Source organism: Cervus canadensis, chromosome 9 (genome assembly GCF_019320065.1).
Source record: "Cervus canadensis isolate Bull #8, Minnesota chromosome 9, ASM1932006v1, whole genome shotgun sequence".
Taxonomy (NCBI): domain Eukaryota; kingdom Metazoa; phylum Chordata; class Mammalia; order Artiodactyla; family Cervidae; genus Cervus; species Cervus canadensis.
The window spans coordinates 1,737,489-1,762,313 of record NC_057394.1 but is presented as its reverse complement, the minus strand read 5'-3'; the positions used below and the strand labels follow the sequence as shown (position 1 = coordinate 1,762,313).

Below are 24,825 nucleotides of genomic sequence, written 5' to 3'. Positions count from 1 at the left end.
CCGAATATCTTCTTCCTTTTTCTACATGTACTGTATTGTTGACTCATTAATGTTGAATCTGGGACCCCTAGCGCTGTAACTCAGGCCTGAATGAAGTTTATCTATCACACGTATTTTCTCTGTAAGGCGCATCACAACCTTCTTGTGCTTAGGAACACTGGACAGTGCTTTAGCACTATGCTTGGGGGCCATTTAAAATAGTGAAATCACCAAGAAAAAAAAAAAGTGAAAAACGTGGCACCAATAGATAGTGGAAAGGACATTTGCTTCCATTAAGAGCTAATGTAAGATGGCACAGCATGACCTTATTCACATTCAGCTGGGAACATGTGCATAAGGAAATTCAAATTTCTTGCTGCTTTGCACATTTATAAATGGCTGAGAAAGTGCTGCAAATATGGATTTTGTGGTTACACATAAATTTTATCGAGTAGGCCAATTTGCAAATACAGAATCCATGAATGAGGACTGACTGAGGGAGTCTGAGGAAGGAGTAGATGGGACTAGAAGGCAGCTTTGGTTTTGCTGTTCCACTGGAAAAAACAAATCTGTTCAGTATTTGGAGGGAAACATGTTGGCACTTCTCTAGGAATTTTTAAACTTTAGGGGGGAAAAAAAGTCTCATTTACTCCATCTTTGCACTGCTTAACACCCTGGTTTTCTTTTGTAATTTTAGAAGCCCTAAGCACTTTGACATGAAACCACAGTATTCCTGAGAGAGACCTGATGGAATGTCGAGATTTCACACTAGAGGACAGAAGGACAAAAGTGTCTTGAACGTCCTGAATGCTCGAATTCCTGATGACACTTCAGTGTAAAAAGCCTTCATGTGTAGTTCAGAACAACAAAAAAGCTCTTCTGAGGTCTCAGGCTTCTCCCTTGATTGTTCTGTGTAATTGGTGCTGTTCTTGGTTTCCTTCGTTTCTTGCCGTGGGAGGTTGTTAGTAACTCCTTACACGCGTGGCGGTGGCCTTTACAGCTCTGCCTTGGACCAAGCACAGAAGGTCTGTCTGCGTGAGCCCTCGCCGCTCCTCTCCTGGGATGGAGGCTGCAATTTCCATTTGTCTCCAGCAGCCTTCGCGCTGAAGAGTAACAGGCTATTTTGGTTAATCATTGATGAAGCACATGGTCCATATTTAGGAGAAGAAAACATTGAGCTTTAATCCCAACATGCATAATTTACGTTGTTAATTAGTTTAAATCATCTATTAGAATTCTAGCCCCCCTGCCCCCTCGAGCCGGGGGCGGGGAAGAACTGAAGAAAAAACAGGTTCTCGCCAGCCCCTTCGTTGTTGCTTGAAGCGGCGGAGGCCAAGCTTTCCCGGGTCCCCGCTGGGTGGGCGGGCTGCGTCCGCGGGACCGCGTCGGGGAAAAGCGCCAGCTTTCGGGGACGGAGGAGTCCGCGCGTGGCCCGCGTCGGGTGGGCTGAATCGGAGGCTGAGGGCCAGGAGCCAGGCGAGGAGGCCGCGCCAGCGAGGCGGAGACCGGAAGAGGTCGCGTGCGGGGGGCTGGCCGGGGCGCGGTCTGAAGACGTCACTTCCGCCGCCGCTCCACTTCCTGGTGAGGGAAGGGGCCTGAGGAGATTGGTGCAGCCGGGAGGAAGGAAAAGGGGTGAGGAGAGGCGGCGGCCGGGCGCGCGGGCGCCGGCGGGGGCGGCCAGGGTCGCGCCGGGCCGCCAGGGCCGCCCGGCCTGGTTGCGTGAGGGGCGGGCACGCCCGCGGGGGCCGCGGCGGGCTCGCCTCGGGGCGCGCCCGCGGCCTGCGCGCGGCGCTCAGCGCCTGTGCTTTCTGTTGCAGGTCTTCCCAGAGCCCCGGAGCGAGGGCGAGTGCCTGAGCAACATCCGCGAGTTCCTGCGAGGCTGCGGGGCGTCCCTGCGGCTGGAGGTGAGGCCGGAGCGCGGGGCGCGGGCGCACGGTGCCCAGGGGCGAGCGCGGTGTCGGGGCGGGGAGGAGCCCCGCGTCTCGCCCTCCGCGACGGGGAGAGGGGCTCTGCTGGTTCGCGGTGCCGGTGACAAGCGCTCGTTCCTCAGGGGTGCTCTCGGGTTCCTTGGTCCCTGCCTCAGCCTCCTCTGTGCCCTGGGGATGCTCGGAGGCCCCGCATGTGGGCTCGCGAAGCCCAGGCAGGTGTCAGGCCGGGCCCGGAGAAAGAAAACGGGCCCCTCGTCCTCCTCGACGCGCTCCTAGTCTCCCTTGGGCTGTAGGTCAGCTGGCTCTCATTTTGACTGGACATTTAGGTTAGAGACGTTAAGCTGCGTCGCGGGGAGCCTTCTGGGCGGGGATGTCGTTTCCACGTTGCTTAGGATTTTGTCTCTACGCTAAGTACAGTCTTTCAGCGGCGTCTCCCTGGAAACTCCTTTTTCCCGGATGTGGGTACCCCCTCCCCCCAAATCATGGGGTAGTGCTTTAGATCAGAAATGCGGCTGCTTTGTGTCTGTTGGGGGTTTAAATCTTGCGTCTTCTACGTGTGGCTTTAGCACACTCTGCCTCTGTTTCCTGATCTGAGTGCTGAGGTGAATTCTGCCAAGCTCCTAGGCAGCAGCGTATGAAAGCATCTTCAAAGGAACCGCGGTGGGTTCTCATCCTGAAAGGACAGCCTCTTCGGTTTCTTGGGAAGTAAATCTGGAAGCCGTCAAATCTGAGGAAGAGTCTACGGAAAGCTTATCTGTTGGTACTGTTTTTTATCAACACTAAGTTGATAGGGTTTGGTATCTGTGAGGAAATCAGACTCAGAGGCGATTCCAGAGCAGAGATTGGCAGTTCAGGAGTGGGAGAGACATTGTTTCAGAAGGATCCTTTCCTCTGCTGGGTGAGCTTGGTCATTTTTCATCGAAGTCCCCTGTCAGGCTGTGATAATGAATGTTTGTGGCAGTTTTTGCTTTTTCTTGGTTGTTGTGGAATTTTATTATCCTTTCCAAACTATTCAGGTGTTTTGGTTTTTTTTTTTAATCATTAAGAACTCAGTTTGTACTTTGAATATAATGTGACATTTCAGTGTCAGGTTTTAAGGAAAGAATTGTTTTAAAGAAAGTTGAATTAAAAAAAAAAAAACCAAAAAAACCCATTCTTAGTTTTCCAAAGGTTACTGTTGAAATTTATATAGCTACTGTTTTTTAAAATTAAGAGCTTATTTAAAGATGTTCTAAAAGAGACTTTGTTCACTAACACATCCTAAGCATCTAGAACAGTGCTTGGCATTTCGTAGGCCTTCCATAAATGCTTGTGATTGGTTGACCTTGAAGTTGTAGTTGGTATCAGATGTTTCACTTTATGTACAAAAATCAATTTTGACTTATTTTGTGCAAACTTTTTTTTGTGCAAATTTTTAAGAATATCTCTTCTAGTAAATTTAATATAGAGACAAGTTTAGTTAACATTCTTTCAAGCTCAATTATAAGTCGTACTTAAAACTTTCAATTAAATGAGAGGTAATAATAATAATAAAGCCGATCAGAAAGCCCATACACTGTTTATAAGCATCTGAGAAAGGAATTCTGTGTGGTGTGGACTCAAGGTGGACTTCCAGCCTTGTTCTCATCCATGATGTGAAGGGACAGGCTTGCTTTCTGAAAGACAGCCTCACACATGCAACACAAGTGTGGCCGTTTCCCAGGGATTTTAAAGAAAAACATGTGAAAGGGAGTGAGCAGAGAAAGGCTTTGTTCTTTTGAAATACCTTGTAGCTCTGTGTGCTTTGTTTTCGCAAAATCCTGGAAGAGAGATTGACAAAAAGCTTTTGAAATTACAAATGTGAAACCCAAAATTGATAGCTTGAATTCTAGATTAGCTTTTTCTTTATGTAAAGTGTCAAGGTGCTTTTTTCCAGAGGTTTAGACTGAACTGTGTTTGTAAGAGACTGCTTATTTTTGGTATATGTATTTTCTTGTTTACCACCATTATAAATTATTCACAGGTTTCTTAAAGGAAAAGAGGAATGGAACATCGTAATCACTTTATCAGTTATTTTCATGCGTACACATCTTAATACAGTGTGAAAATCAAGTCTTATCCCTCAGTGAGTGGTTCTGATCATGAACGGAGTTTTAATTTTAAAGGACTGTTGTACAGTTTGCATTTATTGTTAAGCTTTGAAAAACAATTTAGGTTTTAGGTTAGAAAACATTTTGAAATTTGGAAAATGTAAAAATTTATTGGAAAATCATATTTAGCAAAACAGCCTATGTGACTTTGATCTTTTCATTTTGCTTACGATTTTTTTTTGCTATCCAGTAAGCATCTTATTTGACTTTTTTTGTTTCCTTCAATAGTGTGGAATTTGATAAGAATTTAGATTTTTTTTCTCATGTTTCTAATAGTGTAATAAGCATGTAAAGTAACACTATTTAGAATTATGTATGCCTTGGTAATGAAAGTTGGAACTTTCCTGGAAAAGTCGAGTTTGCTGATGAAAGGAGCCGGGCACTGTGAGTGTCTCCAGCTCGAGAATGTTGTGTCTGGAAGCTGTCATTCACCTGGTACATGTGGAAGGACGGAACTTGTCCTGGTCGTTGTGAGAATGTTGCTCATGCTGACCAAGTCCTGTGTATAGTTTTCCCGTCTCCACCTGGCCCCTGATTTCAGCTCTCAGGAGCGTGCTGCTTTTTGTAGTTTGTATTCCTTAAGGACTTGTACTTGTTGCCTTAGTTTACCCCTTAGTCTGTTGAGTTAGCCCAGTCCTCCTTTTATAGGAAGGAGGCACAGTCTGACGTCGGTTCTCACTATTAACCCCGTGAGTGTTCACTGCAGGGCTGCTGTTGGGCTTGTTAAGGAATACTGCAGAGGTGGTGGCTCGGCAGGTCCTGGGCAGCAGGAGTGGGTATGAGGGTCCGGGTGCTGGAAGTAAACAGAAAGGCTGGCAGGGCTGCGTGGGCCCCTGGGGACCGGCGGCTGGGAGCTGGGGCGCGGGGCTGGCGTTGGCCCTACAGGAGGTGCTTCGTGCCGCTGCAGGCGGCCTCGCTTCCTGAGCCTCCTGGAGGAGCAGGTGGTGAAGATTAGGGACCAGCACCCCTCGCTATGCACTCCTCTGCGTGGTGAGTGAACCATCCACAGCTGCAGACCGTTGCCTATCTGGAGTGACCACGGCCGAGCCGGAGGGGGCAGGGGGATGTCGGGGAGTAATGCCCTGGATGCTCACGAGTGCCTGAAACCAAAAGGAAACCGGTCCCTGGCGGTGGGACCACTCAGGGGGACGTGTTCTGACCTCACTCTGTATGACTGTTTGGGTGGCATGCTGACTCTGGTGTTGGTTTCACAGGGTGAGGGGTAGACTTGTTCACATCAACAGCTGTGGGTCGTGCTGACTTTGTTGTCTTACTTCTTACCTGTTGACAGGTTTGTATCTGTTAACCGAGTCGTTACTTTCTTAGCCCTCTCCGCCTGTGTCACGCTCAGTGGCAGCTGGCCGCTTCAAGGAGTGATATTTTACAGAAAACCGAGTGTGTCTCATGTCACCAGGGTCCAGGTCCTTTGTCCTTGTCATGGGATTGAATGAATTAGTGTTTAGCACTTAGAACAGCACTTCATGTATATCATGTGCTAAGCAGAGAGTAGCTGTTATTATTATCATTTTCTTGTAGTTTGAACAATGCTGGTAGGCATTTAAAAAAATACTTTATCCCATAAGCCATATTCAGTTACATAAAATTCAAGAAATGGAGAAATGTAAAAGGAAAATAATTATATAATGATGCCATCTAGAGATAACCAGCAGAGAAGGCAATGGCACCCCACTCTAGTATTCTTGCCTGGAGAATCCCAGGGACGGCGGAGCCTGGTGATCTGCCGTCTATGGGGTCGCACAGAGTTGGACACGACTGAAGCAACTTAGCAGCAGCAGCAGAGATAACCAGTGTGAAATTTAGTGTGTATTTTTCAGCCTTTTCCCCCTTTGCATATAAATATGCTTTTAAAATATCCATGACATCATGGTATACACGATGTTTTAAAATGTGCTCTAACTTGCCATAGGGACTGTTGTGTGAAACGTCTGTCGTGTTGTTTTAACGGTGTCCTCACTGTGGTGCTCCTCCTCGGTTTTGGGTGTAGGGGTTGTTTCGAGTCTTTCTTGTTGTCAGCAGTGACCTTTGATGCCCTTCGCTGTACAGGATCCCTCGTCCTTGATTGTCTCCGAAGGAGATGGTGCCTGATGTGGCAGTGCATTAGGTCGGAGGTGGGGCTTTTGCAGGCTTTGAGCATCTCTGCCGGGGTGTCTCCAGAGACGTCTTGTCCCTTTGCCTTGCCGTCAGCAGTGTGTGTGGGAGCGCGTGCCTCTGCAGTCCAGTGGCTCCTTCCTGCTACCTGTCGTTTCTCTTGCCTTCAGGCTAATGGAACCCTCCTGGGGTGGACATTCTAGCTTTCTTACATCATCTGCCGTGCCTGCCTTTCTGGGTAAATGGTAAACTGAAGCCAATGTGATGCACTTGAGATTTCCTGCAGTGGACTTGGGAAGGAGGATGTGAAAGAAAAGCTGTTGGAGCAGGAAGTAGAAGTTGAGAGCCTCAGACGTTTGCGGTGCTGTCTTCCATCTCTTTCACAAGTAGCCTCTGGCCTGGTGCTGGCCAGCGGTGTTCTGGGGCCACTCTGTAAACGGGGCGCTCTGGCTGGAAGTGAGTTTGGAGACTGTGCCAGGGTGCCCGTTTCCCGCTGTGTGAGTGGCGGAGCTTTGACTCCTCCCTGCAGAGAGAAGGGAAAGGCGTCAGTAGGGCCCTCCAGGGTTGTCATAGGCTGGGCTGATGAGCTGATGAGGTGGGGAAAGAAAGCGCCTTACGTCTTTCTGAAGTCCTCATCTTTCTTGTGTATTTCTGGAGGGCAGATTCTTTCATTAAACTTCTTTGTCCTCATGCCCAGTTCTCATCTAGATATTTAGCAAGGTTGTGATTGAGATTTTGTCCAAAACTATTTAAAAATACTGTTGAAAGAACTAAAACACGCTTGTGTGAAAACTTGAAACTTGTTGTTGTAGGCTTCAGAATTAATTGACACAAAGACAGAAGTGTACAGTCCTTCCCCTGGGAATGAGATGCCCCACCCAGGTGTGACCACCACCTTGACCTGGATTCAGACGGGTGGGCGGTTAAGCTGTGTGCTGTCGCTCTGCACACAGGTGTGTTTGGGGTCACACAGTCTGTCGTCTTAGCTGGTCATCTCTTCCCCTGACTCCATGGTGAGCTGGAAGTGGTAGGTAATGACATAGTGTTTATTGACTGACTTACCGAATAAACTCTTGAAGTCAAGTCATTCATGTTTTTGCCAGAACTTGCCTTTAAAGAAGTAGAGGGACAGTGAGTAATTAAAAAGTCATTTGGGAAAAAAAAGAAAAAAAAAAGTCACTTGGTAGGTGAGATGAATAACTGTTTCTGACCATCTTGTAGGTGCTTATAAGCAGAGATGTTAAATCCTCCTCTGACAGTACGATTCTCTTTAGTTTTCCCTGCATGCTCTGTGTCATGCTGCAGAGCCTGGCCAGCCGTCCTGCCAGTGAGCTGGTCCCCTCTGCACGCGGGCTGCGTCCCACGCGGAGGCCTGGGCTTCTCTTCCCGCCAGGTCTCTGGGGTCTCCCGTCAGGATCAGCGCCATTCGATAGAAATATAACCGAGCCACACCTGTTATTTTAAATCTCCTAGTAACTACGTTTAAAAAAGGCAAAAGAAACATGGAATTCATTTTTAATAGTACGTTATCTTTAACCTAGTGTACCCATAATGTTCTTATATCAAGGTGTAGTTGATGTGCAAATATTGTTGATGTTACTTTGTTTTTTCACATTCAATCTTTAGAATCTGAAGTGTACTTCTCTCACTGAAAGCGCCTCTCGCTCTGAATCGGCTGCACTGGAAGTGCCCAGCCCCTCATGAGGCAGGTGGCACCCACGTCGGACCCTTGAAGTCTCCATCGTTGAAGAGGCTGGAGACGCACGGCAGCTTGGAGTTGAGCAGGACTGATGTGTCGGGTAGAGTGTGTGCCGAGCGGTTCTGCCTGTGCTGTTTTGTTGAGTCTTCCCAGGTGCCCTGCAGAGAAGGTGGCATTTTCCCCGCTTTGCAGAGGAGCGGATGACAAGGTCTTAGGTCACAGCCCCGCGCGGGAGCGCCGGGGTTTGAACTTGGGTCGTGTGGCTCCACTGGCTGCGTCCTCCTGGGCATGCTGCGCCTGGACTGGACCAGCCAAGCCAGAATCGCAGCTTTCACTGGTTTCTGTAGCTGCCTGACAGACCACCACAAACATGGTGGAGTCACATGGAGAGGCAGGCCGCTACCTGCCTGTCAGCCCTGCAGGGAGGCCCCCGGTCCGTCACAGATCCTGACAGCGTGGCGGCTGGCTGGGCTCTAGGTGGGAGCTCTGGGGGGCATGGCTTTCCATGACTGCCGAGGTGGTGGGTGGAATCCGGGTCTTGTAGGGGACTGTGGAACAGTGGGGAATGGTCTGGGGGGACAGCCTAGGGGGACCGCGGGGCAGGGGCGATGGTCTGGGGGGCGGTCTAGGGGGGACGGTCTAGGGGACCGCGGAGCAGGGGGGACGGTCTGGGGGACCGCGGGGCAGGGGGGACGGCCTGGGGGGACCGCGGGGCAGGGGGGACGGCCTGGGGGGACCGCGGGCAGGGGGGACGGCCTCGGGACCGCGGGGCAGGGGAGACGGCCTCGGGGACGCGGGGCAGGGGGACGGCCGGGACCGCGGGTCGGAGGACCGTCGGGACCGCGGTCAGGGGACGGGGGACCGCGGCAGGACGGCCTCGGGGACTGCGGGTCAGGGGGGACGGCCTGGGGGACCGCGGGGCAGGGGGGACGGCCTCGGGGACCACGGGGCAGGGGGGACGGCCTGGGGGGGACCGCAGGGCAGGGGGGACGGCCTCGGGGACCGCGGGGCAGGGGGGACGGCCTGGGGGACCGTGGAGCAGGGGGGACGACTGCTGTCGGGTGCTGCGTTTTGCATGCTCACGAGGAGAGTCCTGACACACTTGGCCGCCTGCTGCTCTGACCATGGGAATTCTAGCCACTCAGGGGGCTGTCTTTTGATCTCATTCCCCTCTTTTACTCCGTTTCCCCCCTTTTCCAAGTCCAGTAAAACAGACTTTGAATATCTTCTAGTTGTCACTTTTCTGTTTCCATTTAAAAACAAATCAAGAAAATGCCTGTTCATCTTGAGGAAGGGACCCCCACCTCCTGACTGGCTTCTCCCTGTTGGTCTTGAGGAAGGCGAAGTGCCCCCCCCCTTTCTTGCCCTGAGGCGGTTTGTGTCCCTGCGGAGTTCCTCTGAGTCCTGGGAACTAGCGAGAGGACAGGTTCCCAGTGAATAATTGCAAAGCGAAACAAATCCCGAGTCCTCTCAGACCATATTTAGATGTGAAATCTGCATTTAGTATGTTAAAAAAAAAATAACTTTCTAGCCAGAATATGCATTTCTGACCTAATTTGACCCAAATTTTGGACCCGATTTAGGTTGGTGTGTGTTGGGTGTTTTCCCTGGTCGTTGAGAGAGACTGCCTGGTCCTCGAGCTGGGCGGTGCCGGGGTTTGCTGTCCACGGCCGCTGGTGTCTGCCCCTCGCTCCCGGGTGACTGACACATGCTCGCGCTCTAGGGGAGAGCAGCAGGCAGGCCGGGTGGCAGCCGTGGGCTGCTCTATAGGACTGTGGTTCTGGCGTCCCCTGTGGAGAGAGTCTGCTTTAACTCGTTCCCCCGTGGGTCCTTTATTTTTATTTTTCAGTTTTGTCTGTTTGCTCTTGGCTGTGCTGGGTCTTGTTGCTGTGTCCAGGCTTCCTCTAGTTGTGGCGAGTGGGGGGCCCCTCTCTAGGTTCGGTGCACAGGCTTCCCATTGGGGTGTCTTCTCTTGTGGAGCATGGGCTCTAGGTGTGCGAGATGAGTTGCTCTGTGTTATTTGGGATCTTCCCAGACCAGGGGCTGAACCCATGTCTCCTGCATTGGCAGGCTGATTCTTATCCCCTGGACATCAGGGAAGTCCTGGTGTGTGCTTGGCATGAGGGCTTGGTGACGTTGGGGGCGGTCTGGCTGGGAGAGGGGGCCACGTGTTTCCCCCAAGCCTGCAGGAGAGCCAGGAAGCCCGCCCGGCGGAGGAGGCACAGAGGGAAGCTGCTGCTCTTCTCCACTCTTCTCGGTGCAGGACTGGGCCAGCCTGCCGCGCTGGGACTTGAGACGCGTTGGCGCAGCAGCGACTGAATGGACAGGAGCCCTTTTGGGATGGCTGGTTTGAGTCCTGTTCCCTGAGGCCTGCAGAGGGAAGCTCTGTGTGTGACGAGTGCTTCCCTGTCTGCTGAAGGGTGAAGCTGGGGGGCCGCTGAGGGGATGCAAGAGAGAGCCTCGTGGTCAGCCCCCTTTTCATTTTTGAAAGTTCACAGTCAGCAGAGCAGCCAGGAGACCAGGGTGAACGCCCTGCGCCTTTACACGGTCGTGTAGACGCTGCCTTGTTCTGTCGCCAAGTTGTGTGTGAACCCGTGGTTCCTTTGCTAGCTGTTTACCCATATCCCTGCTGGGTCAGCTGGTAGAGCATCTGCCTGCAGTGCAGGAGACTGGGTTTGATCCCTGGGTGGGGAGGATGCCCTGGAGCTGGGCATGGCACCCCACTCCAGTGTTCCAGCCTGGAGACTCCCATGGACAGAGGAGCCAGGCGGGGGCTGCAGTCCCGGGGTCGCAGAGTCAGACACGCCTGAGCGGCTGAGCACAGTACCGCACCCCCGCGTATACTGCGGGACGCGCTCAGCATGCACGTCTTCAAACCAGGCCCTCCTGTTGTGTAAACCACATCCTGCTGGTACCGCCCAGACGTTTGACGCTGTTCTGGCGACGCCATCCCAGATGCGGTCCCCGGGGCCTCCAGGGGACCTCTGTGGCATTTCTCTCAGTGTAGGCGCCACCCAGGGGTCGTGTGCTGCGTTCACTATGACGTGTACCGTTGGTCTAGTTTCTCCACTGTGTCCTCTGTGACTCCCTTGGTTTTGAAGACTCTGGGGTGGTTAGCCGTGGAGCCCGCACAGGAATTCCCTGAGCCTCATCTTGACAGCTCGTGGCCCTCTGCTCCTGCCTTTAGCCCTGCAGTGGATTCTTTATTGCTGTTTTTTATTAGTAGTCTGCTTTTTCTGTCATCTCAGTGAAAGCCTTGGCAGGGATGGAAGTTAATGTGTACTTGCAGTTTTCTGTCTTGACTTGTGTTTCTCAGTTTGGGTTTTGTCACTACTTGCTTTGAGTATTCAGAGAAGACAATGGCACCCCACTCCAGTGTTCTTGCCTGGAAAATCCCACGGACGGAGGAGCCTGGTGGGCTGCAGGCCGTGGGGTCTCAGAGTCGGACACGACTGAGTGACTTAGCAGCAGCAGCTTTGAGTATTAACACAATGTGCTCCTTGCCCTTTTGGCTCTTAAGCGTTCGCGCCTAAGCCAGCCGTCAGCCTGAGTAGTTGCTGTGCACCTGCTCAGACCCTCTGTCTGGCGACCGTGCCACTGTCCTCCCAACAAGGAGCCCTCGGCGGGCAGATGGGCCAGTGCCGAGCCAGCCTCCTGTGGGTGCTGCCCCACTGACCTCTGTGTGGGTGTGTGGGGCCCAGCGACTGATGTGGCTCAGCGCTCTGCTCCCTTCTGGAACCTCTGTCAGAAGGCCTCTTGGAGCCTCGGTTTCCCCTTTACGAGGTCATGTTGGGGTGAAGTCCGCAGCGTAGTGCCTGGGGCCTCAGAGGCTGCCCGTGCTCGTCTTCACACCTGGCGGCATCTGTCTGGGGCGGCGGCTCCTAGGAGGGCAGAGACGGTGCAGCCCTTTCACGCGTCAGTCCTGCTGCCTCACTTTTCAGGACTCTGTGCTCCCTTCTGCCCCAGCCTTTCCTGGAAATGCGTGAAATATTTGGTGTCTCTTTTCTTGAGTAAGTGGTCCCTGTCCTTGTGTTTTAGGTGTCGATACAGTGGAATCCACAAAATCGAATATGATGTAATTGTCATTTTAAGGGAAAAGAAATGAGGGCACATAGGGTGAAAGTGTTGTGTATCGATAGAATCCATCATCGAACTTTTAATTTTATCCCTAGGGTGTAGGAGTAGGTGGAATTAAGTGCAGAATCTGCAGAAGCCAAGAAAGAGAACATTCCCTGCTGGATTTCTGTTTTTCACATATCCCCAGCAATATGGACCATTTGCATTAAACTTAAATAGCACAACTCATTTAAGATTCATTTTTTACTCATCTTGTTCTAAAATCACAAATTCCACTTGACAATGTGATAGGGCAAGATTATATTTTTAAACTTTGAGAGCCATACTCCAGAGCTGTGCCAAAAGTAACAATTTCTTGTGTCAAAAATAACTTTCTCCTAAATCCATCAGTGGAACTGACCTGGCTGGTTGCATTTAGAATGTTGGAGCTGCCCGAGTTGAGCTCTGTCGGCCTCCCGCGGTGGGGGCCTCTCCTTCAGGAGGGGGGAGGAGGGCTGCTCCGCGGGTCCTTTCTATAACGACTGGTGGAAGGAGAGCTTCTCCGCATTGCCTGGTGTTCTCTCTCTGGTACATCGGCCGGTGGTGGCGTCGTTGAGGTGTGAGTCGTCTGCTTTTGCAGCGGTGTGACCGGGTGGGTCAGAGTCTGTTGTGGTTGTGACTCTGAGTCTGATGAGACTGGGAGGGTGTGTGTGAAGCACTGGTGGGAGCAGCTCACTACTGTTGTGTCATCCCTGGGTCTGGTGGTCAGTCCCAGGGCGGCCTTTCCTGCCTGCTCTGGGTCACAGCTGCGGGCAGGTCTCCAGGAGGTGCTTGAGTGTCATCACCTGGCCTTGCCCGGCTCTCTGTGCTGCCCTGCCTCCCCAGCCTCTCGGCTGTGACTCTGGCAGGACTCACAGGTGTGGCCGCGGTGACGGACTTGCTGGCTGTGGCCGGGGATTCCTGGTGGCCTTGTGGCCTCGTGAGGAAGGACCTTGCTGATCGGCAGCCCGTGCAGAGACAAGCCGATTCAGGAGACGGCCCGAAGCCTCTGATTTCCTGCCCGTGGTTCTTGCTGTTCTCGACTCTTAGTTACGCAAGCCAATAGTTTTTTGTTTTGTTTATGCCAGTTTGAGTTGGGTTTCACTTGCTTACAGTTGGGAGGTTCCTGACTGACGAGATCTTTGTTACATGAAGTACACCACCATGTGAAGTTTGCGTTTCTGTTTATTACATGGAAGATTCTCCTGACTTTCATGCCATCTGTGAACCTGGAAGCTAAGGCAAAGCCGCTCACCGGTGTTGGGGTGGGGAGAGCCTTTTGGGTGGATGAGCTGGGCACCCTGCCATCACCTGCAGGTGGGGGTGCCCCAGCAGGCCCGGTCAGCAGGAGTGGCGGCTGGGTTTGAGAAGGGAGGAGGTCAGATCCCTGGAGGGCCTGGGGCGGGTTTCTGCAGGGACCCTCCCTCCTGAAGGCGGGGCCGTGGCCCTTCCCTGGACGGGGAGGGTCTGGCGACTGGGGCCTTCCTGTGGGAGATGGGAGACAGAGCCACGTGCTCACCAGGCTGCGGGCTCCTGAGCCACGGCTTGTGGTTGGGCTTCTGGGTGTTGGGGTGACTTGTTACGTCGACAGGTGCCTGGAGGTGGCAGGTGCCCTGCGCTCTGTCTCCCTTCATCCCTGGACCCCACCTTCCTTCCCGGCTCGCGTGGCCCCTGCGGAGGTGCTGACGCGCGGGGAGAGGGGACATCTCCTGAGAGAGCCCTCTGAGGGCAAGCTGGAGACCCGGGGTCTTTCTGGGAGATTCCTTGAGCAGGCCTGTGAGGCGCGTCTTTAGGGTTTGGAAGGAAGGAAGACCTTTGCTCTAGAGCGGTCAGTGCTGTTTTGGGAGGGGACTGACTGAATAGCAGCGAATTCTGTGACTCAGCCAGCCTAAGGGGTTTAACTCTTACCGTCTAGTGTGCCGATGGCCCCGCTCTCCATGACCTGACCGCGGCACTTAATACCTTTCTTCCGCTGTGTGTTCTGGAGCTGTACTCTGCTCAGGAGCCAGCTCTGTTGGGGAAGATGTGGTTTATGTCCCGCTCTTACCCGAGGAGGCTTGCTCAGCAGCAGCCCCCACGACCCCGTGGCTGACCACTCGGGAGGTGTGTCCTGCCTGTTGTGCTGGCTGCGGAGACGGCGTGGCTGTGCCAAGTGGCCTCGTTATCCTGGGGTCCAGGCCGCGGGAGCAGCTCCCGAGCGCTGTGCCCTTACACCAGAAGGTTCCTGAAGCTTCTGTTGGGACGTGAAGATACCGTCCTGCTCAGGGCGGGTGCCTGTGCTCATGTCTCGTTGGCTGGCGGTGGGTGCGGGACGCCCACCCCGCATCTAGGGAAGGGCCGAGTGGAGGCTGAGAGACTGAAGTTAGACGGGAGAGCTGGAGGGCAGCATGAGGCACGTGGGTTCTGGGCTGGTCGGCGCTGGCTCTTGCCTTGGACCTCGGAAGCCGGTTTTACCATGTTATTGGTGACGCCTTCGAGAGAGTCACGGGGCTGCTCCTGCAAAGCATAGTCATCTTCTGGCCGGGGGTCTCAGAGCTCCTGCTCTTGTGGGAGGGCCCCGACCGCATTGTCCCGCTGGTGGGTGCTGGTGACAGCTGGCGTGTGGCCGCCTCATCTCTTCCTCCGGGACAGGTGAGCCCTCCTGTGTCCAAGCCTGATACCATGTGTGATGCTGAGTGTAAGGAAAGAGCGTGGCAGAGGGTGGGGCAGAACGGGAGCGAGCGCGAAGGCTGGGAGGTCGAGGTTGGCTCGGGGGAGTGATGGTCGGGCTTAGCCCTCCCGTGCCGTGTCATGGCCAGTGCGCTTGGGGGCTCCGGGTGCTGGGTGCTCGAGAACCTGCCTTCTCTGCTGTGCCGGTGGGGGTGGCACGCTGGGCGGGTGGACTTCTGTCTTCGAGCCTCGGTGCCCTTATGGACTGAGGTGACCATCGGCAGAGGGTCCACGGGCGGGCAGGCTTGTCTCCGAAGCGTGAGTGCCCCGGGGTAACTGTGTGCACCCTTATTCCCACTTTCTCTGAACCCTGAGTTTTTCTTTTGTTGAATAGATTCCTGTTTCAGGAAGTAGTCAGTTATCTTTCTCTAGAGAAGCCCTTTAGTCAAAACATCTGTTGACTCAGAATGTGCGTCTTCCCCTCTCGGTGGCAGGCGCTTGTCTGGTCTCATTGTGTAGCTTCCTGTTGAGAAGTGTGATGTGTGTGTGTGTGAATTCACTTAAGTTGTGACATCACTTTGGAGCCCATTGGTGGGCTGCTTCAGCCAACCAGACGCTTCCTGGTGTCCAAGTAAGATATATAGTTCTGGAATAACAGGAAACTTCAGCTTTCAACATCCTGTTTTTCTGGGTTTTGTGACTCTCCGCCTCACCACAATGAAGGTTAGTAGATACTTTTATGTATATTTTTTCTTGCAGAATACTATAATTTGAATTTTTCAAGCTCTGGAATTAGGACTTGAGAGCTGAGACCACCTCCTCCCACCTTTTCCAGGAGAAGGAGCTTTTGTGTTCTGACAGAAGGGAGCGGAGGCCTGTTCAGGGCCCTCCTTTTAATAAGGAGCTCAGCCAGCCCACTGCAGACGCAGCTACACGCATCCACCTGGATCACGGTCTCCTCTGACTTGCACTATAGTCTGTGTCACACGGATTCCAGAGACTGACCTAAGGGGCACTCGTTTTCACAGGCGGGCAGGATCTGGCATCAGGAATGTTTTATCTCCTGCTCCGTCCGCGAGGAAGGCATGAGCAGTGTCGCCGCGAGCTTGGGTGTCTGAGCTCAGGGCTCCCTTCCCCTCTCCCAACTCTGTTTGTGTGCCTCCCTCCCTCAACTTGGGTTTAATGGCCTTTCTGGAGCTGGTTGTTCAACTCTTGGGTTTTCCTTCTTTGGTCCATGTCTAAATAAGCACACCTCATGGGGATGTTTGCTCATCTCGGAAGTTAAGACAGGAGACTGGGCTGGAGACGGCAGTGGTTGCTGAGATGTGGAGCAGCCCGGTGTCCTGGCTCTGTCCTCACAGCGACATGCCGAGCCGTGGGGGGTGGGCGTGGGAGCTGGGCAGGTCGGCACCTTCTCACTGCGTGTGGCCCTTCTCTGCATGTGGGGCGTGAGGTCTGCCGCTGCGGGTTTCAGTTTCTGGGGCGGCCCGCGCAGGGACCGTGCCGTGTGCCAGGGCCTCGCTGGCTGTGCTGAGTCCGCGGGGGGGCTGCGGGAGCTGGGAGTAAGAGTTAGCTGCGCAGGGGGCGGGGGGCAGGAAGGGGAGCCAGGCTTCCTGGCAGGATGTGAGACGCAGGAACCGTGAACCGGGGCAGAGATGGCGGGCGACCTGCAGAGGAAGTCATTCCTGGGATGACTGGCCACCGGAGTTCATTTTTGCCCCAGTGAGAGAACCTTTGAAGTATGTTCACATAGTTTTCATTTTGGCATATGACTCTGTTAATTGCATCTCTGAAAGAATTTTTTCCTCTACTTTTCCTGGCACAGAGTCGTGGGTAATCTGACGGTTAAGTTCTTTGGTGGGGAGGTGGGGTTCTTCAGACAGCGTCTGGGACTGAGGCGTGCGTCTCTGCCTGTGCTGTCTGTGCCCGCGTCCTAGGCCGAGCGCTGTGTCTGGGTGGCCCTGTGTGCGCGCTCTGTCGGCTCCTGGGCGGGCGGGGCCGGGGCTGACGCAGTTATGTCCCTTCTTCTGGAATTGCCTCCCTGCTTCCTCTCCCTCAAGTCGTGTCCACTCTGACGTCTGGGCTTCCCTTCGGCTGCTCTTGACTTTGGCCTCAGCTGTGACTAGGAGAGGAAGTCTCTCCTAGGTGTGCCCGGCAGCCTTGGCCTCAGTCTAAGGAAAGAGCCCTCTCTGAGTGCCAGGAGTGCCCCAGGTCACTGGGCGGGTGGGGCAGGGTGGCTCAGAAATGGGCTCAGCCCCAGGAGCGGAGTGGCCCCGGGAGGGGTCTGGCCCGGTCTCCCGGAAGCTGAGCTCCTGGGGTGCCCCTGCCCGGGTCTCACCTGCAAAGCCCATTGTCTTCCTTGCGCTCCACAGAACCGCCCCGTCCCACCCTGGTGCTGGGCTCGGCTAATCCTGCTGTTCTTTTTCCGTTGCAGACGTTTGAGGCAAACGATTTGTATCAGGGGCAGAATTTCAACAAGGTCCTCAGCTCCTTAGTGACGCTGAATAAAGTAACAGCAGGTAAGTGTCTTTCTGCTGAACTTGAGGTTGGCGAGGGGAGCCAGGGGCAGAAACCTCACCCTTCTATCAGCCAGACAGGGTGAACATTATTGAGCTTAGAAAGGATTGCACTAAATTCTTGGCTGTGACTTTGCTGCGATATTATTATTTTTTCTTGTTAGAGCAGCTCTTCCTCTTCAGGTCCTTGTGTGTCCCAGTGCTTTCCCTCCTCTACCTGAGGGAGCAGCAGAGGGGCCCTCGTCCAGGGTGCACTCGTGGACTGTCCTGGCCCTTCAGATGGGGGAGGACTGGGCCCCAGGGACCACCCCCAGGACCCTCACGTTGCTTGTTTGCTGAGGGGGCTGCCCGGCTGCCCAGAGGTCCAGGCCCGGCTTCCGCTGTCCAAGCTTGACCGTGGCTGGCAGTGGAGGTTCTTAGCTGTTGCAGTGGCAGCACCTCGGGTCATGCTGAATTAGGACCCAGCTGAGCGAGTGTAGACGAGGGTGAGGGTCTGGATCCTGGAGGAGAAGGGTGGAGAAATGGCTCCTAGATGGACATCAGCCCTCCACCTGGAGGAGGCCTCGCAGGAGGAGATGTGCGGCGTTTCGTGAAGGTTGCCCGTCAGGCAGCGTGCTGCCTCCAGGGCCCCCATGGCAAAGGGGTGGACCTGGTGTGAGCACATAGTGAGGGGCAGCCGGCCCGGCTCGCGATAGCAGTGCTTCCCCCGTGACTCCACGCCCCGGCTCGCTTCGGTCGCCCCCAGCCGCCAGGGCCACGGCCGACGGGCTGTCCTGGGGCTGGACGTGCGCTCGGGCTGCAGGCAGCAGCAGCTTTGGTAGATACAGACCCCATGCGAGCCTGGGGGAGAGATGGCGGGTCGGCTCTTGCCCTGGAGGCGTCCGTTTCCGGGGTCGGAAGGTGAGAAGAGGGGCCCGGAGGATGCTTCTGCTCTGTCCGCCAGGTGGTGACGCTCGGTCACTGAGGTGGGCGTACTGGGCTCCACACGTGCCGTGTAGACACAGCCCGGGGCCGTGTCTCCAGGGCACCCATGCCATCACTCTCACCCCACCTGGAGAAGATGTGTTTCTCGTATGTCCTTGACGTCCCTGGGTGCAGAACGCAGAGTGCTGTTCTTTACAAAGACCTGCTTGGACGTTGTGGAGTGAACTCGGTGCTTCTCTCTTCAGCTCTGAAACAAGGCCAGAGCCTTGTCAAGTGGGAGAATTCTCTGCCTTTGGTTTGTTGGCCGCTGCTCTTCATGCTTGATTTTGGAGTCAGTGTGACAGGTGGCCGTGCCTTTGCAGATGTAAGCTGTGAGGGGCCAACTCAGGTGTAAGACGGGCTTCCCTGGCAGCTCGCTGGTAAGGAATCCACCTGCCAAGCAGGAGACATGGGTGTGATCCCTGGGTTGGGAAGATCCCCAGGAGGAGGAAATGGCAACCCACTCCGGTATTCTTTCCGTGAAAATCCCACGGACAGAGGAGCCTGGGGGGCTGCCGCCCGTGGGGCCGCAGAGAGCCGGACGGGACCGAGTGAGCGGCAGCAGGGCTGAGACAGGTGCACTGCCCTCCGGGCTGTCGGCCTCGCGGAGAGAGGGCCGCCGCTGTCTTCCCTCTGCTCCTGACGCTTGAAGGAAGTGTTGTCAGGCGTGTGGACAAATCCTTGCCTTTCTCGTGGGCAGAGGAAAGGCTGGCGGTGGGGCAGGAGGGGTCCTGAGCGCGCTGGGTGCAGGGGCAGCTGCCGGGCTACCTCCTCGCACGTGTCCTCTGGGCGCTGCTCTGCGCTTGCGGTCGCCCGGGCCCCGCCCCACGGTGGCAGGGAGCGCTGGCCGTTGCTGGCAGTGCTCATCTGGGCCTGAGCATTGGTGGGGCTTCCAGACTGAGTGTCCAGGTGGTTTTAGGGCAGGAGCCCTGGATGCCTGGGCCCTGCTGGCTCTGGGCAGTCGGGGAGTGCATGCCCCGTGGTGCCTGCCTGGGTGCTGGGAGAGCAGCTGGAATGCTCTGTTTCCCTGGGAAGTCCTCTATCTCTCAGCTGTTGATGACTAACTCAGCATTTCCTCAGACACTGTGCCAGCCAGTCCAGACAGACCTGCCAGAAAGAGGGCCCGGAGGCCCCCAGTTTCAGGATATTTTCATGGAAGGCCCCCACGCAGCTTCAGGACGTTGCCAGGGCCTGCGTCTCAGGGCAGTGATTTCCTGGAAAACCTTTTTGTGGCCTCGCTTTATCGATCACGCTGCATCTGTGAAGAGGGCTGCTGACCTAGACATGCTGGGTGGTGGAGGGGCGTGTGGTCCTGACCAGACCGAGCCTTTTGTGCCCTTGACCCTGGTCCTTCACAGTCCTGGGAGGTGAGGAAGGTGTGGCTGCCCTTGTGCAGAGGGACTCGCCCTCTGAGGGGCCGCTCTGGCCAGAAGGGGCCGGGGGCTTCTGTTGCAAGTCAGAGTCTTTCCTTTTCTGCACGGTCACACTGGGGCTTGTGGCTTGCTGGCCCCGAGGGGAGGCGTGCAGCAGGGGTGCAGGGGGGCGAGGCCTGGGCGGTGGTCTGCTAAGGAATTCACCAGGAGGCCTGTTTTTTCTCAGGTGAGAGGAAAGGATCAGAACAGACTACCTGGTGACGAAACTGATAGATGTTGCCATGCGGCTTGTTTCTGGGAAGGGCAGCGGGGGCATGTGCGGGTGGGTCCTGCGGCCGGGACTCTGCTCTCTGTGAGGGGTGGGCGAGCCCCTGGGGCGGGCAGGCAGCAGGGCACTCAGCCCGCCCCCCTGACGACCTTGCAGACATCGGCCTGGGGAGTGACTCCGTGTGCGCCCGGCCCTCCTCCCACCGGATCAAGTCCTTCGACTCCCTGGGCTCGCAGCCTGCGCACGGCCGGACTTCACAGTTGTTCCAGGGCCAGTACCGCAGTTTGGTAAGTGTGGGCGTGGGCTCCGGCGGCGGTGGTGTGGCCGGGGGCCGGGGTTCGGGAGGCGCTTGGCATGGGGCGGCTGCCTGGGCTGCCTTGCCGCTGCTCTCGGGGCTGGCGTTTGCCACCGCCAGATTATCACAGGTCTCACTTCACGTCGGCTTATTTCAAGATGTGCATCCGTTTATCTGGAGGGATGTGGGCTTTGTACATCCGCTTATCTGGAGGGATGTGGGCTTTGAGATGTTTTCCTCGTCACTTGCATGGTATTGTCTTTCCTGCTGTACACACAATCAGAAGTTGAGACGCAAGAATCCATGTCTTGTACTTGGATGATGAAGAAGAGGCTGAACGTGGAGGAGCCTCGAGGTGGTTTTTGTCCTTATGAGAGCGTGGCTGCAGCGTGTGAGGGGCTCCCTCTGAGTGCTGGTGAGGCGGGGGCCCCCGAGGTGGACAGACCCTGGGAGACGGGCTGTGAGCACAGACCTTGGGAATGAGGCCTCGGGGGCCGTGACGTGCGGGGCCGAGTGGAGCCTGTGGGGGCGGCCACCACGTCCGCTGGCCAGGCTGAGGGCTGCGTGGGCACCAGCGAGCCCCTGGGGCAGACACCGGCCTGGCCCTTGGCTTCACCAGCCGCTGCTGTGACTCTGCTTCGTGCGGCATCCTGGTAATCATTTTGTGTTGGAAACGCAGCGATCTTGTCACGTGAGTCTGAAGAGAACCGACTCTTCCAGTCTTCAGAAGCCACTGCTTTCTGCTTACCGCAGGGGAATGTCGTTCCGTAAGCACGTGGGGATCCTGGAGAAATAAAGCTGGCCTGGTTGGAGCTGTGCCTTGTAGAGAGATGCATTTGAGTTAGGTCATGAAGCACTGTTAAAAACGGAGAACTGTAGAAGGGGTGTAATTTTTGCCTCTTCTTGAACTGCTTGCACTCAGGCTGGCTCTCCTGCTGTGTGTGCGTGACTGTCTTCCCCTCAGAGAAGCCCCGGCCCTGTGTCTGACCTTGTGAACAGCACAGCCCCCCGGGTGGGGTTTCTTGGTACCGACTGGTCAGCGCGTCACGGGGACAGACGCGTGTCACCCCCCACCCCGGGGCTGGAGGGACTTTGGGGGCCCTGTTGGGAGCGTCATGGTCCAAAGGAAGGAAGGAGTCCAGACCCCTTGAAAATAGCTGCCTCATGAAATACACACAGAAGATGCAAGAACAGTCAGCAAGCTTTGGGCAGAGAAATCTTTGCTACCTGCCCCATCAACTCGTGGCAGTTTTCATCTGTTTTTCTGTTTGTTTTGTTTTTGTGTAAATGAGGACTGGGTTGCAATTGAAGAATTTTACTAAGTTAAATGTCCTTTCATAATGGATGTTGCTGAGATCATAGTAAGTACAGGACTGATGTTTTGCCAGAGAAGTTTTGTCACACCAGAAATGGAAAGCCCGCAGCCACCTCAGCTGCGTGGTGGACATGGTGAACCACTCGGGGGGAGCGTGGTGAGGCTCCTCCTGACCTGAGGGGAGGATGGAAGCCGAGATGAGATGCTCATGATTGAAGTCTCCCTTTGCTGCTTCCGGGACGGACGCTGGGGAGGGCCGGGCTGGTGTGGCGTGGCCCCCGGTCCTGTCCTTGCCTTGGGCCCACGCCCGTTCTTCAGGGTGGGGCTGCTCGGCGGCTGAGAGTCTGCCTCAGGAGTGAAGGGTCCAGGCTGCCCTGCCGTCTGCTGACGCTGCCCTGTCTGGGCCTTTGTGGAGTGTCCCTGCCTGAAGGGGAGGCACCCTGGTGCCGGCCTGGCCCATCAGGAGGCTGTGGGTCGCGTCTCCTGCTGCCTCCTGACGGCGGCGCCCCATCCCCCCTGGCGCCGCCTGTGTGCGCCCGCCGTTGGGGACGGGCTGGCAGGGGGCTCCCGGGGCAGTGTGGCGTCCTTCGGGGCCTGCCCTCAGTACCCCGATGGGCTCTGCAAAGCCAGGATGTGGCGCAGAAAGGAGAGTGTCGGGGCTCAGAGTGGACGGCGGGTGAGAGATGGTGATGGCTCGCAGCCTGAGGCGCCGGCGGGCGGTGTCCCTGTGGGGCCCTGACCTGCCCAGCCCGCACCTCTCAGGTGCCCCTCACCCTGAGCTTGAGGGGACGGTGCTCAGTCCACGGTTCCTCCAAAAGCTTACAAGAGGTTGCTTTATTGAGTACTTTAGGTGTTAAATATTAAGTTTGCATTAAGTGTTTAATTCAGTAGATAAAGATTGATGCATTGTTTTGAATTATTAAGTAAACACGATTTATAGTAGCCAGTGTATGTCTAAACAGGTAAATACACATGAACTCTCTCAGGCGTCACGTCAGCTTCTCCTGGGGCTCTGAGCACTGTCTGTGCTTTCTGTCTTTTTCATCCTGTTTAGTGATACACGCACCTAGCGTAGAGCCAGGTGATTCTCTGAGACTTGCTACTGGGAGACATCCAGCAGAGATGCAGCTTTCCCGTTTTCTACAGGCTCTTCAGGCGTTCGTCCGTGTCTCTGATGAACGCCCGTGTGAAGCCTGTTGCTGTTTTTGAACAGCACAGTGCTGTGGCTGTGGACACCCTGCAGTGAAAGAGGGGCGTCGCACTTCCCCGCCGCCCGGCCCTTACCTCTGAGCGCCCGGGCCCGCCCGTGGCCTCTGTGCTGGCGGCGCTTTCCCTGCGACGTCTTTAAGGCTCAGGCTCAGTGGGGCCTGTCCCTTCCCTGATGGTGTTCTGCGCGCCTTTGGCAGATGGCAGTCTGCTCTTTTGCCTTTTTTGAAAGACTCTCCTCTTGGGCATTCAGACGGGTCTGGGTGTCTCCATTTCCTCTTCCCAGGGAGAGTGTGAGGCCTCCAGCCGCCCCCTCAGCCTCCGTCACCACTGCCTCTGGACTCGCTGTGACCCGAGCCCACCCCTCCACTGCCTCCATCCTCATTTTCTCTTGGTTAGTACTGTTTTGGCAGAGTGCGTCTCACACTAATGTCTTGAGTAAGGGCGCTGTTCTTGCATCTCTGCAGATGTCTTTATCCAGATACTACAGTCTTTTTGTCTTTAGTTTTCTGAAGTTTAGGTATGACATGAATCGGTCCAGATATCTTGAGGTGTATCCTGTTTGGGGTTCACTCAGCATCTGGACATGTGTGCGTGTGTCTGTTGTCACACTTGGGACACTTTGAGCCGTGCTTTTCAGACTCCTTTTCAGCACTGTCCTTTCTCCTCCAAGACTTTGGTTCCAATGTCAGATCTTTGTCATTTCTCACAGGTCCCTGGGGATCTCATCGTTTTCCTTGTTTTTCACTATGTCAGTTTGAGTAAATTTTGTAAGTTCTCTTCCATTTCTGAGATTTTCTATTTTATTCGTGTTTTGAGAGAGCTTCGCCTCAGTGTTGGTAACTATGTCTTCTCAGTCAAGCTTGAGTTTCTTTATTCGTGGAACAAGGAGCATCTTTGATTCTTTCTTAGACACTTTGAGAGTGTTGGAAGACGTGGGATCCTGCTCACATCTGTGTCTTAGGCTGCGCTGCTGGCTGAGGGTCGTAGGCTGTGGCTCTGGGGCCAGGCTCATTGACTGGGCGTCCGCGGGGTTCCTGCTGGACCCTGACTGTTGATGGGGGCCGATGAGACTCACAGCCCGGCTCCTGCCCCGAGGCTGTGGAGCGCAGGGGCCGTGCATGTGTGTGGAGTGCTCGTGGGGGCTAACGTGGCCCGAGTAAGGCCTTGCCGGCGGTTCACGGGGTTTCCTCGGGCCAGGGCCTGGGCAGCAGTCGGGGCACGGTGCGGGGCAGGCACTCCCGTGTCTCCAGCCGGCCCCCGTGTGTGCCGGGCGGCTGTGCTGTGGTGCCGAGGCGCACCTGGTCTGATCGTAGCGACGGAGACGCCGTGGTCTTCATGACTTCTCCCTCCCTTGTCCCCCTTAGGACATGACCGACAACAGCAACCATCAGCTGGTCGTCAGAGCCAAGTTTAACTTCCAGCAGACGAATGAAGACGAGCTGTCCTTCACGAAGGGCGATGTCATCCACGTGACGCGGGTGGAGGAGGGGGGCTGGTGGGAGGGCACGCACAACGGCAGGACCGGCTGGTTCCCGAGCAACTACGTGCGCGAGGTCAAGCCCAGCGGTGAGTCGGCGGCGGGCGGGCGGTGATGGGCTTGGGGCGCCCGGCTGGGCGTGGGTCCGGCCCTGGCGGAGGGTCGGAGTGCCTTCCTTCCTGCCCAGAGGGCCTGGTGTCCCCCAAACTGGAGGCTGGAGAAGGGGCTCCACACTCAGGCCGGCGTCTCCTGTCGTCGTGGCACGAGCGCTTGAAAACAGACTCACTCTGTTCTTTACCGTTTTGCGGAGAAACCTGTCATGTCTGTTCGTTTTTAGTTTGTGGTTGCACATTTATATAAAGTACAGTTCATTACCCTCTTCAGGGCTTGAAGCTTCTGTATCGCGTTGGCTGTGTTAATTTCTTATCGTGGGTCTTTTGCCAGTCGTGTGGTGTTGAGCGATTTCTGTCCCTTTCTTTGCACTAATATGGTATTTTAAAATGCATCCCCTTCCGTACATTTTCTGTAGTTGTTTAACGCTGTTTCTTGCATTTAAGTAATTATTCCAAAGCCTGTCTAATTCTGGACAGGAATGGTGGTCCTGGCATCGCTTGCATTTCTGCTCAGGTGTGATCACGTCACGGCACTGCAGGAGCTCCAAGGCCTGGGTGCTCCCAGTGCTCTCGTCGGGACACTCCAAAGGGTCAGGAGCCTTCTGCCAGGAACTTGGGAACAGAGACCAGTGTACTGTGTGTATCGTTTTGCAGCGAGGTCGTGTCTGTTCCTTGTCCGGCTGCTGCTGGACTCGTGTGGTTTCTGGC

The 24,825-nt window shown here is 55.2% G+C and overlaps 1 protein-coding gene across 12 annotated transcripts in view; it reads left to right on the top strand.

Moving 5' to 3' along the window:
- The window catches only part of ARHGEF7 (Rho guanine nucleotide exchange factor 7), a 102,890-nt gene that overhangs the window by 26,163 nt on the left and 51,902 nt on the right, over positions 1 to 24,825 (top strand). For 3 of the 12 annotated variants that reach the window (XM_043478182.1, XM_043478193.1, XM_043478187.1), the window contains exons 2-5: positions 1,797 to 1,883; positions 17,023 to 17,107; positions 19,865 to 19,995; positions 23,892 to 24,093. In XM_043478182.1, coding sequence (XP_043334117.1) covers positions 1,797 to 1,883; positions 17,023 to 17,107; positions 19,865 to 19,995; positions 23,892 to 24,093 — 505 coding nt within the window. The other 9 variants (XM_043478183.1, XM_043478184.1, XM_043478188.1 and 6 more) reach the window with 8 other exon arrangements.